At 53.9% G+C, this 20,556-nt stretch overlaps 4 protein-coding genes across 4 annotated transcripts, besides 3 other annotated features; 2 read left to right on the top strand and 2 right to left on the bottom strand.

The window, feature by feature from the left end:
• Positions 1-176: 176 nt before the first annotated feature.
• On the top strand, positions 177-2,324 carry CYME_CMT045C (probable ATP-dependent Clp protease regulatory subunit CLPX; the record flags this gene model as incomplete). The annotated part of the gene is made up of 1 exon (XM_005539049.1): positions 177-2,324. One exon carries the CDS (start codon positions 177-179, stop codon positions 2,322-2,324), a length of 2,148 nt encoding a protein of 715 aa, XP_005539106.1.
• Positions 2,325-2,566: 242 nt separating this feature from the next.
• Positions 2,567-5,578: a sequence feature (repetitive element).
• Positions 5,579-8,055: 2,477 nt separating this feature from the next.
• CYME_CMT043C (GTP-binding protein of Nug1 family) lies at positions 8,056-9,702 on the bottom strand (the record flags this gene model as incomplete). Its single annotated transcript, XM_005539048.1, has 1 exon — positions 8,056-9,702. One exon carries the CDS (start codon positions 9,700-9,702, stop codon positions 8,056-8,058), a length of 1,647 nt encoding a protein of 548 aa, XP_005539105.1.
• A 733-nt stretch (positions 9,703-10,435) lies between these two features.
• Positions 10,436-13,012, top strand: CYME_CMT042C (hypothetical protein; the record flags this gene model as incomplete). The annotated part of the gene is made up of 1 exon (XM_005539047.1): positions 10,436-13,012. The coding sequence occupies one exon, from the start codon at positions 10,436-10,438 to the stop codon at positions 13,010-13,012; it is 2,577 nt and encodes an 858-aa protein (XP_005539104.1).
• Positions 13,013-13,499: 487 nt separating this feature from the next.
• On the bottom strand, positions 13,500-15,593 carry CYME_CMT041C (hypothetical protein; the record flags this gene model as incomplete). The annotated part of the gene is made up of 1 exon (XM_005539046.1): positions 13,500-15,593. One exon carries the CDS (start codon positions 15,591-15,593, stop codon positions 13,500-13,502), a length of 2,094 nt encoding a protein of 697 aa, XP_005539103.1.
• Positions 15,594-15,885: 292 nt separating this feature from the next.
• Positions 15,886-17,918: a sequence feature (repetitive element).
• A 593-nt stretch (positions 17,919-18,511) lies between these two features.
• Positions 18,512-20,556: part of a sequence feature (repetitive element) that runs on past the window's edge.

Genomic DNA, 20,556 nt, shown 5'->3' with positions numbered 1-20,556 from the left:
TCTCGTGCGGAGAACGCCGCCACGCGTCCGCCGGCAGTGCACCTCGAGCCCGTTGAGCGGCAACGATCCCGCGGCGCGCCTGCACAACGTTTCCTGAGTAAACGGCTTTTCAGCAGCGCCAGGTCAGCGCGAGCTTTTGTGGCTGTGTCTGTGTGTGCTTGCACTTGTCAGAGGAAATGTCGTTGGTTCGGGTCGATGCGGTGCTTTCCCAACGGAGTTATCTGGTAGACTGGAAAGCCTGGTGCTCTCTGGGACAAAAGTCAGTGGAGCCTCGTTTGGCCGCAGTCGGTACCATTCACCGGTGTCGGCGCCAGGGCGGTGTCCAGTGCTTGAGCACAAGCGGTACTCGTTCAGGAAGCTGGGAGGACGCCGACGAGTTTCGTTACGGTTCTGCAGTGCGGGACGGTCACCTAATGGCGACCTATACGCGGCTCCTGAGACAGCGGGTTGCGGCGCTCCCGACGCCGCGTGCGCTTTTCGACCACCTGAACGAGTACTGCATAGGACAGGAAAAGGCGAAACGCGTCTTGGCAGTCGCCACCCATAATCACTATAAGAAGGTGCTCGCGAGTGAACTGATGGAGCGCGTGCGGGCTGCCTCCGCTGCTTCAACCGTGGGCATGGGTGGCACCAGCGAAAACGAGAATACCACCAGCACCCGCTTTGGTTGGCCCGGTTTCGAAGAGAGTTTGAGCAATAACAGTACCAGTGGTAGCAACAGTAGCACGAGCAGTAGCACGAGCACCAGCGGCAACACATCCCAAACGATTTCAGGGAAACCGTCGCTCCAGTCCTCCGCAGGGCGCATTCTGCTGATGATGATGTCGGATATGCATGGGTCACGACGCACATCGGGTGCTGGTACACGCGTTCCTCCAGCAATCCACTCCATCGACAGCAGTAACGCAAACCCGTCATCCTCGTGGTCATCGGGAAACGTTCGTCCTCGCCGCATGCCGCTCGACAGTGATGCAGAGGCATCCCCGGCGGAGTCGAACATGTCTCGCCGCCCGATTGTGCTTGACGACCTAACGGAAGCAGCGTTTCGAAGCAGTGACCTCGACTTGACTGCGAGCACGAAAACACGTGCCCCATACATCCATGAGTCGACTGGTGCAGATGACGCACATGCGACGTCACGGGAGTCGGTCAAGAGCCGCCCTGGGCCGATTCTGGAACTGCGCAGTTCGACGCCCGGTGCGGCCTCCTACGGGACTGGCAACGCCGGTTGTATGCCTGGTTCGCTTCCGTACCGAATGGGTGATGCCTCATCGGCTGCATCGTTGACACTCAACAGCCTCCTCGATCACTGCGTCGAATTCGAAAAGTCGAATATTCTGTTGCTGGGGCCGACCGGCTCCGGAAAGACGCTGCTGGCGAAATCCCTGGCGCGCAAGTGCCGGGTCCCTTTTGTTATGGTGGACGCAACCACCCTGACCCAAGCCGGCTACGTTGGCGAGGACGTTGAATCCATTCTGCACCGTTTGCTCCAAGCAGCGGATTTCGACTTGAATCTGGCCCAACGGGGCATTGTCTATATCGACGAGATCGACAAGATCTCGCGCAAGTCAGAGAGCCCCAGCATCACTCGCGATGTATCCGGCGAGGGCGTCCAGCAGGCCCTACTGAAAATGTTGGAAGGCTCGATCGTCAATGTACCGGAGAAAGGCGGTCGGAAGAATCCTCGTGCCGAGTACATTCCCATGGACACGCGCAACATCCTCTTCATCTGTGGCGGTGCGTTTTCCGGCCTGGAGCGCATCGTTGGTCATCGACTAGCAGCGACTTCGATTGGTTTCGGTGCGCATGTGGCTGCTTCCGACGCTGTCGACGATGCACTGCTGGATCATGTCGAGTCAACGGACCTCATTCGATACGGACTGGTACCCGAGTTTGTGGGACGTCTCCCGATCGTTGTCAATCTCCGGGCGCTCACTGAACCGCAGTTGGTCCAGGTGCTCACCGAGCCGCGCAATGCACTCGTGCGTCAGTTTCGAGAGATGTTTCGCATGAGTGGCGTCGATATGCACATTACGGATCAAGCGCTGCGGGCAGTGGCACGCGAGGCTGTTCACAAAGGCGTTGGTGCACGAGGTCTTCGGGGTATCTTGGAACGGGTGCTCCTTGATTGTCAGTTTGATTTACCTGGCAAGGAGGGGCAAACAGTGCTCATCGACTACGAGGCAGAGCGAGAAGCGTTCGAAACTCGCTTTGTGGATCCAGCGAGCGCTGCGACCTGGAATGCGGGTCAGACTGGGCATTCTTCGGGACCGAGCACCTCGACGACTGCAGCAGCGGCGGCGGCGGCAGCTTGCATCGTGTGACCACGCCACCATCTGCGCACAACGGAAAACGAAGCTCGACTCCGAGTTCAAGATGCTATAAGCATCTCCGGATAAACAGCTGCTCGCCAGGGCGGTTGCATGGCGCCGGCCTCTGTAGACACACGGGTATGTACAGCGTTGCAGGCACGAGCGCGGAAACGCCTTCGCACGACAAGGAGCGCTGCGTCGTTTTCGCAAGTCTGATGGAGGATGTGTTTCATTTGCAAAAGAGAGAACCTAAACGCAGTCGAACGATGCCGACCGTGCACACTAGTGGCGAGAAACCCGCCCTAGACATAACGCTTTCATCCGAGGTGTAGACGCCTCCCAGACTTTTGCGACCGGCCACCCACTACTGCTTCCAACTTCTTCTCATATAGTTCGACTTTGAGAGGTTGTCCAATAAAGTTCTCTCTTGTCCATTCTGGAGGTCTTTTCTCTAGCACCGCACATTTCCTTATATCGATAGCGGCGTTACAATCTCGATTCACAGACTCCATCCGTTTCTTTCCATCACTGGTTGTACTTACTAATGCGAGTAGCCCTCGCACTTTCGCCCTTCTTTCCATTTGCTCTTCCGTCAGCGGTCCGTACTTTGCTATTTCCTCAGGACTCCGTTGGCACTTTTCTATCTCCACCGTCTGAAGTGTACATCCCAGTTCATGATGTGTATACGATGTTCGAAACTCATCTGCAGGAATTTTAACAAAACGCCGCGCACACTCCTTGTACGTTCTCGTCGATGGAGCTGGCGTAGTGCCTTTCTTGGGCGCCCAGCGCCCTGCCCCGTATGCTACTACCAGCCTCTGACTTTGATCCTCTTTGAGGGCGCTCAACTGATTGAAAAAGTTCGCAAATGCCCGCTGCCTCTACCCGTATAGATTCATAAGCAGACGAGCCAACCGAGGCTTGGTATACTGCTCCCACAGTGCATCCCAATGCGCAACACGAAGTTCCATGAATTCCCGAAAAGCTTCAAAGTCCGCTCCTCGGCTCGTCACCTCGCTCATAGCGTCCAGGTGCTCCTTCATTCCTGCATTCCATGTCTCGATTTTCTTCCTTGCATTCATCATTCCCGATTCTCGATAGTATCTCGCTCTCGAGAACCTCAAAAGACGCATGTTTTTCTGACGCAAGTTACCATCAGCACCATCTTCCGCACGCTTGGGTGCTGCAATGGTGATGATATTCGTATTCCCAGGGTCCGCGCCAACGACAAAGTCATTATCTTGCACTCTCTGCGTGGCAGGATCTGCCTTTTTGTTTTCATCAAGCTTCACCGCGCCAACGATAAGGCCGTTATCCTCCACCTCCTGCATCACAGGATCCGCCTCCTTCTCATCTTCATGCTCCGCCGCGCCAACGACAAGGTCGTTATCGTCTACCTCCTGTGTCGCAGGACCGGCCTCCTCCTTTTCTTCATCCTTCGTCACGGGCGCGGCCGAGGGAGGGACTGGCCGATCTCTCTTCAACCGCCGATAGTGTATACACAAGGCCACTCCATCGGTTTCAATCATTTCAGTGAACAACTTTTGCTTGCTCACTCTCAGACGTTTGGAATCGAAGATATTCTTCCAGTGCGTCTCCCGGTTTTCGCCGGAGAACTCCTCCCTGTTAACATTGAACTCGGGACTGATCTCCCTCATGATGCCATGAACGACGCCGGAATCGATCGTCAGGAAATGTGACTTGATATTGGACATTGGAGCCACGTTGAAGCGCTGCCCTATTAGGACAGGCTTCCGTCTCTCCCAATATTCATTTGTCTCTTCACTCAGCTTCATTTCCGCCTTGCGTTCGAGCTCTCGGTCCAAAAACACGAAATAGCGCAGGACGAGGCGATGGTATCTTTTCTTATCTTTTTTCAACTCTGATATCTTTTCTGCTGGACTCGCAAGCCCCAGTGCTGCACGGTGCTCTTGTATAGCCGCACGGATTACAGAAGCTTCATTCGTTTTCCTGCATAATGTCTTCTCGTGAACAAATTCGATCACCTGTTCATTCTTACTATCGTTTTTGATGCTATCGATGATGATCCATATCGCTTTGCGAGAGATGCCCGGGTAGAGTGCAAACACGGCGCGTATCATGAAACGTTCGAGGTTCACGGTCAAATGTTTATTCAGGTTCGTGGGGTACTTTATCGCTCCGTATTCGTAAATACACGAGTCAACCCTGTATCGAGTGCCCTCGAAGCTGTAGAAGGAGTATTTTTGGCAGAGGGCGTGCACTCGCTCATTTTCCCTTCGCATCTCCCCTGTACCGAGCATCAAGTATCGAATAAAGGTCGTGTCGAACAACTCGTCTGGGACCTCGACTGTTTGCATGTGCGTCACGTCGCGATACATCTCCCTCGCCGAGTGCATCAGTCCTGACGACGCCTTGACAGTACTCTTGGAGTACGAGTCGACACGTTTTCTGATAGCGTCTCGCAAATTTTCCCTGTACGGATCCTTGATATATCCAAGAAGACCAGCTTTCACCACCTTCTCGTCGTACATTCGTCTTTCTTGCAGCACTCGACGTAGAGCCTCCTCCTTTTGCTTCTTTTTCTTCTCCTCTTCTTCTGGACTCGGCACTGTGTTTTGTTTTCTTTCTGGCAGCCGGCGACACTGGGCCTCCAGGATCGTCGACTTGCTTTTTCATAACTTTCCTTGTTTAGTTTTTTTTGAAAAAGAACCCTCTTTGAACGCTCCTCTTATATACTGCGACAAAACACTAGAATACACTTGTTTGAGTTTTCAAACACAATTGAACTGAAAACTATACTTGCCCATAAAGTCAACGAAAATACAACTTTAACACGAGAGCTAGACGCTGCTGATCACGATTACGTTTCCCTTCAACGGCGGCATGCGCGTCGTGTCTCACGCCTGCCTGATCTCCTAGGTGCGCGCACTGAGCGCGATGCGTGCACCGCGCGAGACGCTGCACCGATCGATAAAGGACACGTGTCCGACACCCCGCATTGGCACATGCGTGCTCTCACCGGTGCACTGCAGCCAAAACAACGTATTGTACATCGGAAACTCACGTAGAATGAACTCTTGCTATAGGTTCTGTCGCTGGTGCCGACGCTACTGCCCATCGCAGTACCGCCCCGACAGACAAGGGGATGCAGGGGCCTGGCACGATACCCCTCGACGCCTGTATCAAAAGCGTAGCCATTGTAGTATCTTACGCTTGTGCGGGCGAGGTATGCATCACCCTACTCAACAGGAATTTCGTTCGTTTTATTGATCGTAAACAAACTATGCGCCGCAGTCTTCCCGACTACGGATACACGTTTATTCCCGTTTCTTGCAGTCCATTCTGCACAGACGCTGGAATGAGAAACTGGTTTGAATTGTGTTTCTATCCGGCGCCAGGCCAGCAAGTGTCGAGCAACCCACCGCAAATTCGTTCTGATCGATGGAATGTGCTCACGGCTCAATGATCCGGGAATTCACGACGAGTACCGACACCCGGGAAATCTGCCGTCATTGCGTACCAGCTCTGCGATTTCCACCAGTCACATCGCGTGCCTCATCTCCGACATTCTGCTTTTCCGACGTTCCATTGTGCACTGCGACTGCCGTGAGCGTTCGAAACAGCGCCCAAACCGCTGGATCGGGCGTAGCACAGAGACCGACAGACATACCCCCTACTCGATTGGAACCGGGAGCCATCGCTCACACGTAGCACTGCTCATTGCCGATCTCATCTGCATACTCCGTGACCACATTATAGTGATGGAAAGCGGCAACGTCTAAGGCCAGTGAAGAAGAACGTGAAACGAATAGGTCGCAAAACGTGATTCCCCGCAGCATGCGATGTTGAACGATTAGACAATTCTTGGCGATGTATAAGTAACTACATAACCGAGTCGTAGCCAGGGCTAATAGTACCGACAGCCCCGCTGCTTTTTTTCTATGAACAGCAGTTTGCCCCCGTTTTGAATTATCCATACACAAATCTACCAAGTCTACTGAATAAAGTCTCATACATTGAGACGGCAATATGCCCCTGGTGGAATAAACTTTCGCGTTGCAGTGCGAAATCGATCGTGCGCTGTTCAAGGTGCTGCAGCTACAAGTAGTAGCCTGCCATCTTCTTCGTTCACTCGTGTCGCTTCACCGCAATTTGTATCAACCGTTCGAAAACCTCTCATCCAGCGGCTTCTTTGGAGGTACGTCATGGATATCATCCGGGCTGGAATACATGAAAGACGGGACGCTCATGTAGATAGCTTTTGAAACTTGCTGTGGTCGGTGCAAGTCGTTCAAGGAACGCACTACGAGAGGGGTACCTCATACGTCTGCTGTCCGCACAATGTCTGGTCTGGACAAGTAAAGGCGTTTTGCTCCGAAGCCAGCCAGCCAGCCAGCATAAAGTCATCTCGCGACCTTTCATCGCTCTATAATATACAATCCACGTTTTGAATACCTGTGCGAAAAACAAACAATTACACGTTTACCGTGTTGATACATGTTCTTGCAAGTGCGCTGCTCTGAGTCCAAAGTCTCGTCATCTGTAGGAAGCATTCTAGAGATTCAAGTCCTGAACAGCAACCTCGTTAGGCATTGCCGAGGCGCGGGTACGGCACCCTCCACTAGCGGGAATACGGTCTGTCCGGGAACCTCGTTCCTCTCTGGTACCGCAGGTGTGCAGTAGTGCATCCCGGATGCGTCCTGATCCTTCGCCCAAAAGACCTGCCGAGTGTGCCACTGCCGATCGCGAGTCTAAAACTGCTGTCGCTAAGAGCGTTACGCAGCGTTCGCTCAGCAAGCACTGGTTGCCCCAGCAAGCGCTTGGGCTGGTATGCACGCCGCTGCAGTGACCCCACGTTTGTCTCTTGGTGCTTTTCGTCATGGCTTCTATTCCGAATGATTGAGCATTCACTCAATACCCCAGAGAAAGACCGGGCGGATGGAGGATGATCGTGATTGGCTCACGTCCTCCTCGCACGCATTGCTTCTTCGACAGACTCCCCTGACGCGAAATCTAGTCCATGGTCAGGAATCCCGTCTTGCTTGGCTGGTTGTATTGATGATGCATCATGCGCATTGCGTGAACGCTTTCAGCTTGCGCTCACAAAGCCGACGGTCTGTAGCCAAATGACGAGCAGGCAGAATCGTGGACAGAATACGCTGTCATTTTGGAGCGTCGCACGGAACGCATGCTCTCTACGAAGACCGCGATTCTACGCAGGTATCTCGCTAATGACCGGTCGCGTACGAGGCGCTTGTGCATAGCTGCAACCTGTTACGTGTGCGGAAAGCTGAATGAATGCATCCAAGTGCCGTCTCTGGTTGCGTTTTTGAAAAGAGGGTCCAAACAAAGCCCCTGTTGTGTGGTCCCGCCCCGATGACTTTGCAAGCCATGTTGTCGGTAGATTCCCTTCGAAAAGAGCTCAACAGCTCGAGCACGATGCTTACGTATGTCCAGTGATTCAGAGGCGCCTTGCCAGCGGCTAGGTGCAATGCCGGTTGGATCCATGACACACGTCTCGCAGATGCGTCGAGAATGTTGAATGCCCGCAGGGCCCCGAGTCGAGCGATCAGGGAAGCGCATGCTCGAGGAGCCACACACGCGCCTGACGACCCGCTGATACTCTAGCATATAGACACACAGATCTCAAGACACACAAATAAAGTGCCGCAGATATGCGATACACTCACAAGCGAGCGACCTGCACCGCACAGAGCTGGCTTCGTGTGTGAAGAGCGCCCGGCCTGTTCATCTCCGAGGTTCACGATGTCGTGGAAAATTCAAAGTCTTCGAGATCCGCATCAGCTGCGACGTTCTCAACCGCAGCACCAGGAGAAAGCGGCAAAGCAAATGTTTGCCTTTCTCTCCGAGTTTTATGCTTCCAGACATGGAACACCACTTCATCGTCTACATCAGCGACCGATAGCGGGGCAGCGTCGGTAGCAGGATTCTCATCCATCACAACTTCTTCTGCGCTCGGTGAAGGCTCGCAGACATCAAGATCAAAAGCGTTATCCCAGTTTGAAACGATCTGGGCTCCAAGCTGCTGCGACGAAGGCAGTCCAACGTGCTTCGGCAACGTATAGTATGGGATTCTGCCAGTTGCCCAATCTTGCACCAGGACTCGAGCTGCTGCTTCGAGATCAAGAACTCCCGCTTTGCGTAACAACCCACGCCTTTTTGCAAACAGTGCCAAGAACTGCGTGGCAAAAGATTCCTCTCGAGTAGCTTCGTTTGCAGCAACCATATCGCACATCGAAAATGCAGGCATTTCGTAGAGTAGAGAGAGCGCTCCATCCGCGTTATACTGACATCGTTCGAGTACCAGGCGAGCCGCAGCCACTGGATCGCTGAGCTCCTCAACAGCGAGAAATCCAGCGAGCGCCATTCGACTTTCGTCTCGAGAGCCAGATGTCGCATTGGCAACTGGCTCGGGTGAGCCCGCGGCTTTCGTCTGCTCCACCTCCACCACGGGTGCTGGATCGATTTCCTGCACATCGTCCAGCACAACACCAGGCGAGTCCAGCAACCGGATGTTGCTATCAAGCCGAACCTCCTGCAGTGTTTTGGTGATACCCGGACGGGCGCCAGTCGCCACAGCACCTTGTTCACGGCAGAGGGCGTTCAGTAGACTTGACTTGCCCACATTCGGTTTGCCGACGATGCCTACAGTGATGGTGCTGCTGGATGATTGCTTGTCCGCACGCCGTTTCGCATAGAGCTTGAGCAGCTGCACCAGCTGCGAGAGCTGTTTTGGTTGTACTGCGCTACCTGGCTGCCGCGGGCCCCGGTGCTGACCAGTCTGATCGAGGCCTTCATGCATCGCCAATGTCGGGTACTCGGCCCGAAGTCGACACAGCCAGGCCTGGAGAGCTTCACGTGGAACCAGGTCCGCTTTGCTGAGCACCAATATCAGCCGTTTCCCGCCAGCAGCTCGCGCACCCTCGTGACGTACCAGCAGCTCGAGCGCTGAAGATCGGCTCTCCAGCGGGTTCCGGGCGTCGAGCACCTCGACAACGACATCCGATAACTCCACGACACGACGAAGCGCTGCAGCAAAAGATCGCCTCGAGCGCGCAACTTCGCGGAACACCGGAGTCTTCCCGAGTGCATTCGCACCGGATAACGCAGGAGCGGACACGGGCGACTCGCCCAAGGAGCCCGCTTCTGCCGTCACCGTCGATCGCAGGGCCAGTCGTCGCGCTGCCTGCTCCAGCAACTGCTTCTTGTAGGGGTAGAGGTTCGGTACACCGAGCTCGCGCTGGGCCTTGCGCTGCCCTTTAATGATACCTTCTTGTCGTTGCTTGCGAGCCAGGCGCCGCATTCGTCGATTGTGCTCCGCCACTTTCCGCTGCACTTTGTACTTGTGCTTTAGCGTTTCTCGTTTGCTATGGCGATGTGGTGCCATATCGCCGTCTTCTCAGTGCACGATTCGAGATTCCAGACGCACCTCTTTGGATAAAGACCAATGCTGTACCGAGTCAGTGAAAATGCAAGCAACCGAGAAGCGCTGATAAAGGGATCGTAGCTGAGCAGTCCCCGACGCGAGGCCTATCGTACATATGTGTCCATAAAAATACGTAAATGTACCTGTTATAACGAGACCACACACCATCAATCGTGCGAGGGCGAATGCGCATTGCGTCATCCGCAATGGCAACAGCGTTTGGCAAGCTGTCCCTTATATTCATTAAAATACATAAAGATACAGATAGGAACCACAGCGTCCAGGTTCATTTGTAGAGAGCGCCCAGGGCGAAGCTCGCTTGGCTCGAACTACGTTCTTCATATACTCCAGCATCGTACCAACTTGGCGGTGAAGGAGTGTCCAGTACGCCCCGGTTCCTGCATCGGGCGAGCATTTTGCTCCAGGCTTTTTCAGCTCAAGGCCCTCGTTGTTGGACAGCTGTCACGCGCTTCAAGGAGGAGACACTGCTCCCGCAACGCTACTTGCACTGATCACCTGGGTAAACGCCGCCTGCTGGGCTGCGCAGCCTCGACGCACCTGTGGCGGTGTTTGTCTAGTCCTTTTCCATTCGACATTGACTGAAACGGACTTTCGCTCTGCCCAAATCGCCTACCGTGTTCGTGGAAACAAGTCTCTTCGTCGACACGAGGCTCTGACTGCGTCGCACGCTTCCATGCCGTGCGACGCACAAGCGGGCCAGCGGCTTGTTCGGGCCCTGTCGCGAGCAGAGACTTGGGATACTCGGCGGGCTCTGCTGCGGACGCTGGTCTCTGAGCTTCGAGATCCCGAGAGTGTCACTTTTTTCCTACAGGAGACGAAACTTCGCTCGGTGCTCGGCCAGCTAATCGAAAGGGCCTTGCGGGCAGCGCAGCCACACATCGTCGACCTACTGGACCTGTCGATGCAGGTGATTAAGTGCCTTGTCAAGTCGATGCAGAGAGAGGATGTGGTCGATTTTCTGGAGGAAAGCAAGTCGCTGGTTCACGGCCGTAAAGCGCTTCGAAAATTAGGACGCAGCAAAGGCGTTTCTGCGGAGAATTTCGTCGCTAACGCATCCGAAAAAGCCTGGGGCGAGCGACTTGCGACCTTGCGTGAGCAGGCTGCGAATATAATCGCTGAAATGGAACAGGTAGCTGGCCGAGAAAAACCCTCGACGCCATCAGCGCCCGAAGAAACACCAGAGGCAGGTGAGAGTCGTTCGCTACCGGTAGCCGTGCATGCACCAGTCCAAACAACCGATTCCGGTCACCCTGGTACCACTGAAGCATCTATTCACGCGAATACAGATGCGAGTAACGCTTCTGCAAAGGCCGCTGCATCCCAGGATGATACATCAGAGCCAGCACAGTCGACTGTTGGGGAACACGAAACGCCTCTGGCGGTCGGGGCGCTTTCGAGTTTCGCCTCGGCAGACGCGTCGATGAAAACGGGACGTAAGCGACCGCGTCCACGACCAGAACGTGACACAGCTTTGCCGGCTTTTACAAGCTCCTCTGATGAAGCTTCCCAAAGTGTTTCTGCTCGAGCTACGGAATCTGTAGGTACGCAGCCGACCGTCGACGTTAGTGACGCAGATGCGTCGCTCTTGCCACAACAAGCTTCAGCACACGCAACAGCAGCTCGAGCGGAGCGAATGCATCACTCCGATGCCCTCGAGACAACGTCACCACCTGGAGCAACAATACCCGAGCGATGTGCGAACGAAGCAACGCATCATGTACCTACACCTACCGTGCGTGATGCAGGTCACACCGGCGATATCGCCGAAAAGGAAGCATCATCAGCCGAATCAACATCATTCGTAGCACCAGAAGAGGCAGCAGCAACTTGTGCGATAACCAGTCGATCTGCGAAGCGAGCGAAAATGGAGGCTCCGCGTCCAGCCCTTCGGATCCGAACATCCGCTGACGCATCATCGACGAAACTTGCTCGAAAACCTGCATCAAAGCGTGTTCATTTCGCCCCAGAGCCTGTGCTTGTGCAAGTCTATGCCTTTGAATATATTCCCGACGAGCGCACGCATGCCCCTGTGAACCTCGCTGGCATTGTGGCTGATACCGATGAACTGGCATTGGACGGGGAATCAGGTGCGACGAGTGCGACCAAAGAGCGATCGACGCACGCTCCAGGCAATGGATTCTCAGAGGTCGTAGAGGAGGGTCGTCTCATGCAAAAGAAACGCCAACATCGCCAGAAAGTTCTTGCTGAAATGCGGGAGGATGCGACATTCTACCCGCCGCCACATGTCGAGAGTTCCTGTCCGCTGGGAGCAGCTGGCGAATGCGAGCAGCTGTCCGACGTTCTCGCCAACGGCTCTACTGTTGGATGCGTTCCACGCAACGCGGACAGTCATCAAAGCGGTACCATTGGAGTCGTTTCGCCTGGGTCGCTATCGTCCGGTGTGCCCGACGAACCGATGCCGCCGTCGCCACCTCGTGAGCGCTCGCTCGACAGGCAGACACCACCACCGAGCCTGCGGGTGATTCCAGAGTATCGCGTGGAGCATCCAGCTCCAACCTCGTTTTCCTACACACCGGCAGGGGCGCTTGCACCGGCGGGAACACCAGAAGCGACCGTATCCGCACCAGCGGCTGCCACGACTGCAAACCTATTGACATCGTTCCACGGGACACGAGGCCCAAGTACGCTGGATCCAACGCGATTGCAAACGAAGCCCTGGGATCGGATACAGCCGCCTCACCTGGAGACCAGCCTCTGGTCAGCGATTCCACCGAATACGAGCGGCACGCCTGTTTCGGCTACATCGCAAGGCCAACATACCGACCTATTGCAGCGCAATCAGATAGATGAGGCTATCTTGCAGCATCTCCTGCTCGTGAAAGACGAAGAGACCCGTTTACAATTACTTTGTGATGAAAATGTCCTGCGAGTAGTCCAAAAGTACGCGGAAGAGAAACAGCGAGAGGCGGCTTTGCAGTACGCACACGGCTACCGCCATGCGAACGCAGCACCCGGTAACCAGTGGAGCGGTTATCCAGCACCGGCACCAGCACCAGCACCAGCACCAGCATGCACCATAATCTCCAGCACTGGGGAGTCAAGTTCCCGTTCCGGGACGCGACAGTACACAGCACATCGGCGGTGCAGTGGAGGTCTTGCAGCGCACCGCGTCTCGATGGATGCGGAGATGCGCACACGAGCATCAGCTGCTGCTGTATACGCGCGCGCTGAGCGAGTTTTTCCGAGAATCACACGAACGCTTTGCCCTGGCACTGCGTACGTCGCATAAAGCAGTAGCGATCCCCGATACTCGGAGCAGAACGAATACCGCTGCCGCTATTACCGGATCCTAGGCCGATCAACGTCTTACCAATGCTGCCGACTGCTCCATGATCCGTTCCAGTTGCGTCTGACTCGCCAGACGACGTGCACCGTGAATCATCGCTGGTAGCAGCGTCAGCGTTCATCGCGTAGTCGTGCTGCCCAGTTCGCTGAACCACACGACCAGTGCGCTTTGTTCTGGACGCGGTGCATTCGTTGCGCCGTCATGAGCGCGCGTTTACGGCCTGATTCGCTTCTTCATGAACCCAAGCGCCGGATGTAGCAGCTCCAGAGCACACACATCTCCCAGAGCGAGCGAAAGCGAGAGATCTGCGGAGATGTCCCTTCGACTGTAACGCCCAGCGATGCGGTTGAAGGGGTCGCGTGCAGCGTATGCTTCGCGTTGTGTGAGACCTCACCAAAGGCGGATTCGCCGCGCTTCCATCCCACAAGCTTCACCCTGAAGCGTTTTGGAGTTCTGGACTGCCCCGTATGATCTCCCGAATGAGCGAATCATCTCCACAGACCGAACGGAAGAGGGGCAGGCTGAATCGACCGCCGGCATCCGAACAGAGCCACTGGGCCATGACATCTATGGCTCGAACGGCGAGGCAGGTCTCCACGAAGGCGTCGATAAGATCATCGAGACTCAGACCCAGCAGATTAAAATCTTTCTTGTCCATAAGCATGAGGCGCTCGGATTCAGATGTGAACAGGCCTTCGCCGACCTTGACGGAGAGATTGGTGCCGAGTTGCTCCCAACTGTTGTTGCCGGGCTCTTTTGCGAGCGGTGCGCGAGCTCGGCGCGCGTAGAGACCGACGGGCACAAAGCCGTCCGGCCCGCCACAGATCATCAAGCGGAGATCATTGACGTAGATGTGACCGCGCTTATCCGGCATGGTACCCACATGATAGAGGCGACTGTAGGATTCGACGGAGCCTGCTGCTGATGTGCCGCTCCCTGCGGAAGACCATTCATGGTTCGAAATCAGCGCTTGCACGATGTACTTGTCGTATCGGTTCGGACGCTTAGATTCGGCCTCGTAGAATCTGTCAAACTCCTCCTGGGAAGTGATCGTGAAAACACCTTGCCCTGCATTGGAGTATGGAACCTTGATTGCGGCAAAGCCGCCGAGGCGATCAACCCATCGCCTGAGCATGTTCAGGGGCACGTCGCGGATCGTCAGTGGCGTGCGAATCTCCAGGCCGCAAGCCATCAGCTCCACGTTGGCATTGTCGTAGGCTTTTGCTGCAACGAGCTTGTTGCGCCCGCCAGCAAGACATGATACAACAGAATTGGTGATGATCGTCTGCGTGTGCACCGGTATCCGGTTCCATGGGCGCTGGGTCACATAGCGCAGCGCCGCCCGAATCGGCACAACGTCGGCTGTGTCGTCGTCTCGGAGGATGCCGTTCTTACCTGCGGTTGTCGATGCCGCCTCGGAGCGCAGAGCTGGCTGTGCTTCGCATGTTTGCTTTCGTGAATCCGGCGGGAGTACAACGCTTACGCGGTCACGAGCTGCACAATTGTTTGCGCCATTCGGAATCATACTCTCCAGCAAGTGTTCTTTCGGTCGCCGAACGTATAGAATGCCATTCTTGAAAAAGGCATACGATCGTCCGTTCGCCACGTTTGTACCGCTCGAGGTCGCAGGCGCGCTCGTCGGGCTCCCGTCTGTAGCGCGTATTCCGGTCGTCGCTTGACCCCGAGCACCGTCGGCGAGCGTTCGCAACTCGGGTTCGGCACAGTCGGCAGCGTTCTCTTCAAGCATCGGGACGAGATAAACCTCCTCGTTGGTGAGCTCAGCCAAACACGCTGCGTATCCGCTGGCTTCCATGGGATTTTTGTCAAAGAGAACGGCTAATTTGCCTCCAGCAATGGGCTGCTCCGCTGGCGACTCCAACCGTGACAGCAGTGCTCGCTGCAGCAGCGTTCGATAGCCTCCGTATTCATCTTGGTCATCGAACAGCGGTGTCGACTTTTGACCACTGGGACAACTATTGGTTTCAATGACCACCATGCACTTCCGCTGGGATCGTGAGTCCACAACGTGCATGAGGTCGCAGCCGGCCCAGCGCAAGTATCGCGGCGAGTAGGCCAACAGGCGTCGCAGCTCCACTGGGTCGACCCGCGTATTCAGGTGCGTATAACGAGACACGATGCGCTCCCGGGACAAGCCCATGAAGAAACGCACAGACGGATGAATTTGAGCATTAAGACAGCGCGGATAAAAGTGGCGCTCGGGTTCAAAGTCTCCTGGTCGCACGGTGCGAAAACGAAACGCAATGCGCGAGGCCGCTGCTGACGCAGCTTTCGCTGCTGCCGCCGCTACCTGCTCCTCCTCATCGGCGTCAGCTACCACCTCGGTACCGGATCCGTTCCCGCGGCTCCTGCTGGAACCCAAGGCATCAGCCGTTTCGTCAACCGGCGCTGGTGCAACTGCAGCTGGCGGAGGTGCGGTAGGCGCAAACCCCGCGTCATCGACCAACGACTTTGCTTCTGCGCCACTTGGCGGCAGATTCTCAGACTCTGCCACAACTCCTGTCATTATGAAAAGATCAATGGGATCAGCCCCGGGTGTTGTCCACAGAAACGAGGCGTACCTGAAGCGTTCAACACGAATACGTTGCTTGGAGGCGGGGGTCCTGAATCCGACAAGCGCGCGCGGGTCAACGAACGGAAGCGGCGGCACGCATTGCACGCATTGCACGCATATCTGGAATCTGCGTGCGCAGCCGCCGTCGGTGTGTTTCTGGGTACCTCGCGCCCTCGGACTGCATGTTTATCTGCGGACGTGCAGGCGGATCCTCGTCTTTCTGGACCGATCACCTGCTACTGGATTCAGCTTCTCCTAGTACAGTTCGGTCTTGAGGGAGTGCTCCACAAAGCTGGCTCGCGTCAGCTTGTCGGGTCTCTTCTTTAGCAGCGTATATCTCCTGATATTGATAGCAGCGTTAAAGTCTCGGTTCACGAACGCCATACGTTTCCTGCCGTTACTGGCTGTACTCGTTCATGCCAGGGGTCTTCGAACTTTAGACCTCCGTCCCATTTGCTGTTCTGTTAGCGCTCCGTACTTTTTTATATCCCCGGGGCTCCCCTGGCACTTTTCCTTCTTGATCCTCTGGAGTGTACGCCCCAGCTCATGGTGCACATACGATGCTCGATACTGATTTACAGGTATCGTGACAAAACGGGGTGCGCATTTCTCGTTCGCTCTCGGCGTTGGAGCTCGGGTAGTCCCTTTTTCCACGCCTAGCGCCCTGATCGGTATGCTACGACGAGCCTCTGCCTCTCGTCGTCCTTGAGGGCGCTCAACTGATTGAAAAAGTTGGCGAATGCACGCTTCTTCCACAGTACAGATTCGTACGTAGACGAGCCCACCGAGGCGTTGTATATTCTTTCCACAGTGCCACGTCATGTGCAACGCGAACTTTAATGAACTCCAGAAGAGCTAGAAAGTCCGCTCCTCGGCCCGTCACCTGGCTGATCGCTTCCAGGTGCTCTTTTACTCCAGCATTCCACGTTCCACTTTTCTTCTTTGCATTCATCACACCGAATTCTCGGTAATATCTCGTTCTTGAGCGCTTTAAAACACGCATGTGTTTTTGACGTAGGTTGCCGTCGATGCCATCATCCCCGCAATTGCGTGTTGTGATGGTCATGATATTCGTGTTCCCAGGGCCCGCGCCAACGACAAAGTGGTTCTCATGCACCTCCTGCTTCGTTGGGCTAACCTCTTTGTTTTCTTCACGCTTTGCCAGCGACTGCAACGAAGACGGAACTGGGCAATCCGCCTTCAAGCGCCGATAATGTACACGCATGGCTATCGCATCGCTTTCGATCATCCCAGTGAATTCCTTTTTCTTGCTCGTTCTGAGACGTTTGGAATCGAAGATATTCTTCTTCCAGTACGTCTCCTGGTTTTCACCGGTGAACTCCTTGTTGCTTACATCGAACACTGGACAGATCTCCGTAATGATGCCGTGAGGGATTTCGGAGTCGATACTCACAAAATGTGACTTGATGTTGCATAACGGAACGATGTTGAAGCGCTTCTCCAGAAGCGCAGCTTTCCGTTTCTCCGACACTGCATTTGCTTCCACACCCTGCTCCATATCGGTCCTGCATTTCAGTTGTCGGTTCAGGAGTATGGTATAGCGCAAGATGAGGCGATCGTATCTTTCCGTATCTTTTTTCAACTCTGATATCTTTCCTGCTGGACTCGCCAGCCCCAAGACCACACGATGCTCTTTAATAGCCGCACGGATTCCAGAATCCTCATTTGCTCTCCTGCGTGATGTCTTCTCGTGAACAAATTCGATCTCCTGCTCATTCTTACTATCGTTTGTGATGCCATCGGTGATGGTCCATATCCCTTCGCGAGAGGGGCCCGGGTAGCGCGCACAGACGGCGCGTATCATGAAACGTTCCAGGTTCATGGTCAAATAGTTCTTCAGGTTCGTGAGGTGCTTCATTACCCCGACGGTGTAAATACGCGAGTCACCCCTGTCTCGAGGACCGTTGAAGCGGAATTCGGCGTAATTTTCGTGGAGGGCATGCACCCGCTCATTTCTCCTCGACGTTTCCCCTGTACCAAGCATCAGGTGACGAATAAAGGTTTTGCCGAAAAATTCTTCCAGAACCTCGACTGTTTTGATGCCCGTTACGTCGTCGTGCATCTCCTTCACCGAATGCATTATACCTGCAGAAGCCATCATAACACTCATGGAGTATGACTCGATACGGTTTCTGATGGCCTCTCGCAGCTTTCGCCTGGACGGATCCTTGATATGCCCGAGAAGACAGGTTTTCACCATCATATGGTCGTATTGTCGTGTTTCGTTCAGCTTCTTACCTCGGGCCTCCCTCTTTTGCTCCATCGTCTTCTCATGTTCCTTTTAGCTCCGCCATGTTTTTCGTTAGTCTCCGGCAGTCGACGACACCAGATGTCCAGGATCCTCCAGTTTCTTTTCCATAACTTTTGTTATTTTTGAAGAAGAAGAAGGCTCTTTGAACGCTTCTGATCTGAATCGCTAAACATCATTTGTATACACTTACTTGAGGTTTGAAACACAATTGCATGAAACAACTTTACTTTGTTACGACTTTAACGCAAATACAACTTGTACGGTAGAACAATAAGAAAACGGATTTTCACAATTTCGCGTCTCCTTTCAACGGCGACACGTGCGTCTTGTCTCGTACGACCTGATCTCCCCGGCGCGCTAGCCGACCGCAGCATACGGAGCAAAGAACAGAGACTAACCATTAACTAGCAAGGTACCCCAATTTATCTCCCCTGCACGATAAACGATAAAAGGGGGAAACGGTTCCCGTTTTGTCGAAAGTTGATTTTCTCGACGGAAAAACCCGCGAGCCAGACGAGTACCCCAGGCACGTGCTTCGTGCTCGCCACCCAGTGGCGGGTGCTGCATAGAAATCTGAGCAATTCGTCTGAAGCACAGTTTATTCTGGTACTAGCGGCAGTTAAACTGCATCTGGGCGTCGATCTGGTCGCGGTGGAGTCCTAGTATAGAGCTTCACGCTATCGCAGGCAGTGTGTCTGTCTGCGGAGCTTGCTGGCTCCCAGAATGATCCTATACTCCAACTCTGTGTCAGGTGGAGCATTCCTCGATCCGACGCTCTCAGTAGTACGGCAACGCTGTCCTGTCTCTGTGATTCATCGGCATCAGCGGATTAGACGCTAAGGCGTGTGCATCAACGCATGCACCCGGCGAATGACAGGAAGCACGAGACGAGTAGTACATCTGAAAGGAAGTATACGTAATGGAATCTGGAGTTAGGATGCAGCATGATGGACGCTTTCGCTGAATCCGATACCCATTCATAGCACAATCTGGGATCCATTGTCAATATAAGTGTTTTTCCATCGGAAAAATGAAGCGTGTAGCTCTAACGTACAAATTGTAACGATGTTCAAGTCGTAGAAAAATACATTGTTTGTCCTCAATCGTGTTTCAACCTTCACTCTACTGTATTCAAGTGCTTTTTCGTGCGTAATAGCTGTCCCATCCAAAGTGGTTTCGGTTTTTATATTGAAAAAGGAAAGTTACGGAAGTGGAAGTGTAGGATCCTGGGCGCCAATGTCGCCGGCAGCCCGAAACAACGAAGAACAGTGCCAAGTGCAAAGGAACAGGATAAGAAGAAGAAGTAAAAGTGGAAGGCCCTACGTCAAAGGCTACACAAAAGACGACGGTACGACGAGATGGCGGTGAAAGCCTGTCTTCTTCAACATACCAAGGATCCGTACAGGGAAAACGTTCAAGAGGCAATCTGGAACCGTGTCGAGCCGAACTCCAGCGGTGTTCGTGACGCTTCTCAAGGAATGGTGGATTTCCTAAGAAAATGGTATCATGACGTTACGGACATCAAAACAGTCCATATTCTGGAAGAATTTTTCAACAAAACCTTTATTTATCACTTTATGCTTGGCACCGGGGAAACGTCTAGGTGAAATGAGCGAGTTCATGCCCTCCACAAAATTTACGCCGACTTCCGCTTCGACGGTACTCGATACAGGGGGGATTGGAATATTTACACCTACGGGGCGATGAAGTACCTCACCAGTCTAAAGAACCATTTAACAATGAACCTCAAAAGCTTCATGATACGCTCCATCTTTGCACTCTACCCCGGTCTCATTCGCCAGGGGATATGGGCGATTGTCAATGGCAACACGAACGATCGCAAGCGTGAAGATGAGATTGAATTCATCGACGAGAAGAAATCACTCAGGAGCATCAATGAGGATTCCGTCATCCGAGCGGCTATACAAGAGCATCGTGCGGTACTGGGGTTGGCAAACCGAGCAGCAAACATATCAGAGTTGAAAAAAGATAACGAAAGATACTATCGCCTCGTCCTGCGTTACTTTGTGTTTCTGGACCGTGAACTCGAACGCAAGGCAGAGATGAAGCTGAGTGAGGAAAAAATGAAGAGTGGGGGAGACGAAAGGCTGCGCTTCTGGGTAAGCGCTTCAACGTCGTTCCGTTGTCCAACATCAAGTCACGTTTTGTGACTATCGATTCCAGAATCCTTTACGGCATCATGAGGGAGATCAGTCCCGAGTCCAATGTTAACAGGGAGGAGTTCTCCGGTGAAAACTGTGAGACCTACTGGAAGAACATCTTCGAAATCAAACGTCTCAAAGTAAGCAGGGAAAAGAAATTCAGTGGGATGACCGAAACCGATGGAGTAGCCATGTGTGTACACTATCGGCGGTTGAAGGTGGATCGTCCAGTTCTGCCCATGACCAAGCATGAAAAAACAAACAGGCGGATCTTGCGACGCAGAAAGTGCAGGATAACGACTTTGTCGTTGGCGCGGACCTCGGAAACACGAATATCATAACCATCGCAGCACTCAAGCGTGCGGAAGATGGTACTGACGGTAAATTACGTCAGAAGGACATGCGTCTGTTGAGATTCTCGAGAGCAAGATACTATCGAGAATCCGGTATCATGAATGCTAGGAAGAAAATTGAGACGTGG

The sequence above is a fragment of the Cyanidioschyzon merolae genome, chromosome 20, assembly GCF_000091205.1.
Source record: "Cyanidioschyzon merolae strain 10D DNA, chromosome 20, complete genome".
In the NCBI taxonomy this organism is placed as follows: domain Eukaryota; phylum Rhodophyta; class Bangiophyceae; order Cyanidiales; family Cyanidiaceae; genus Cyanidioschyzon; species Cyanidioschyzon merolae.
This window is presented reverse-complemented; position numbering and strand designations above follow the sequence as displayed.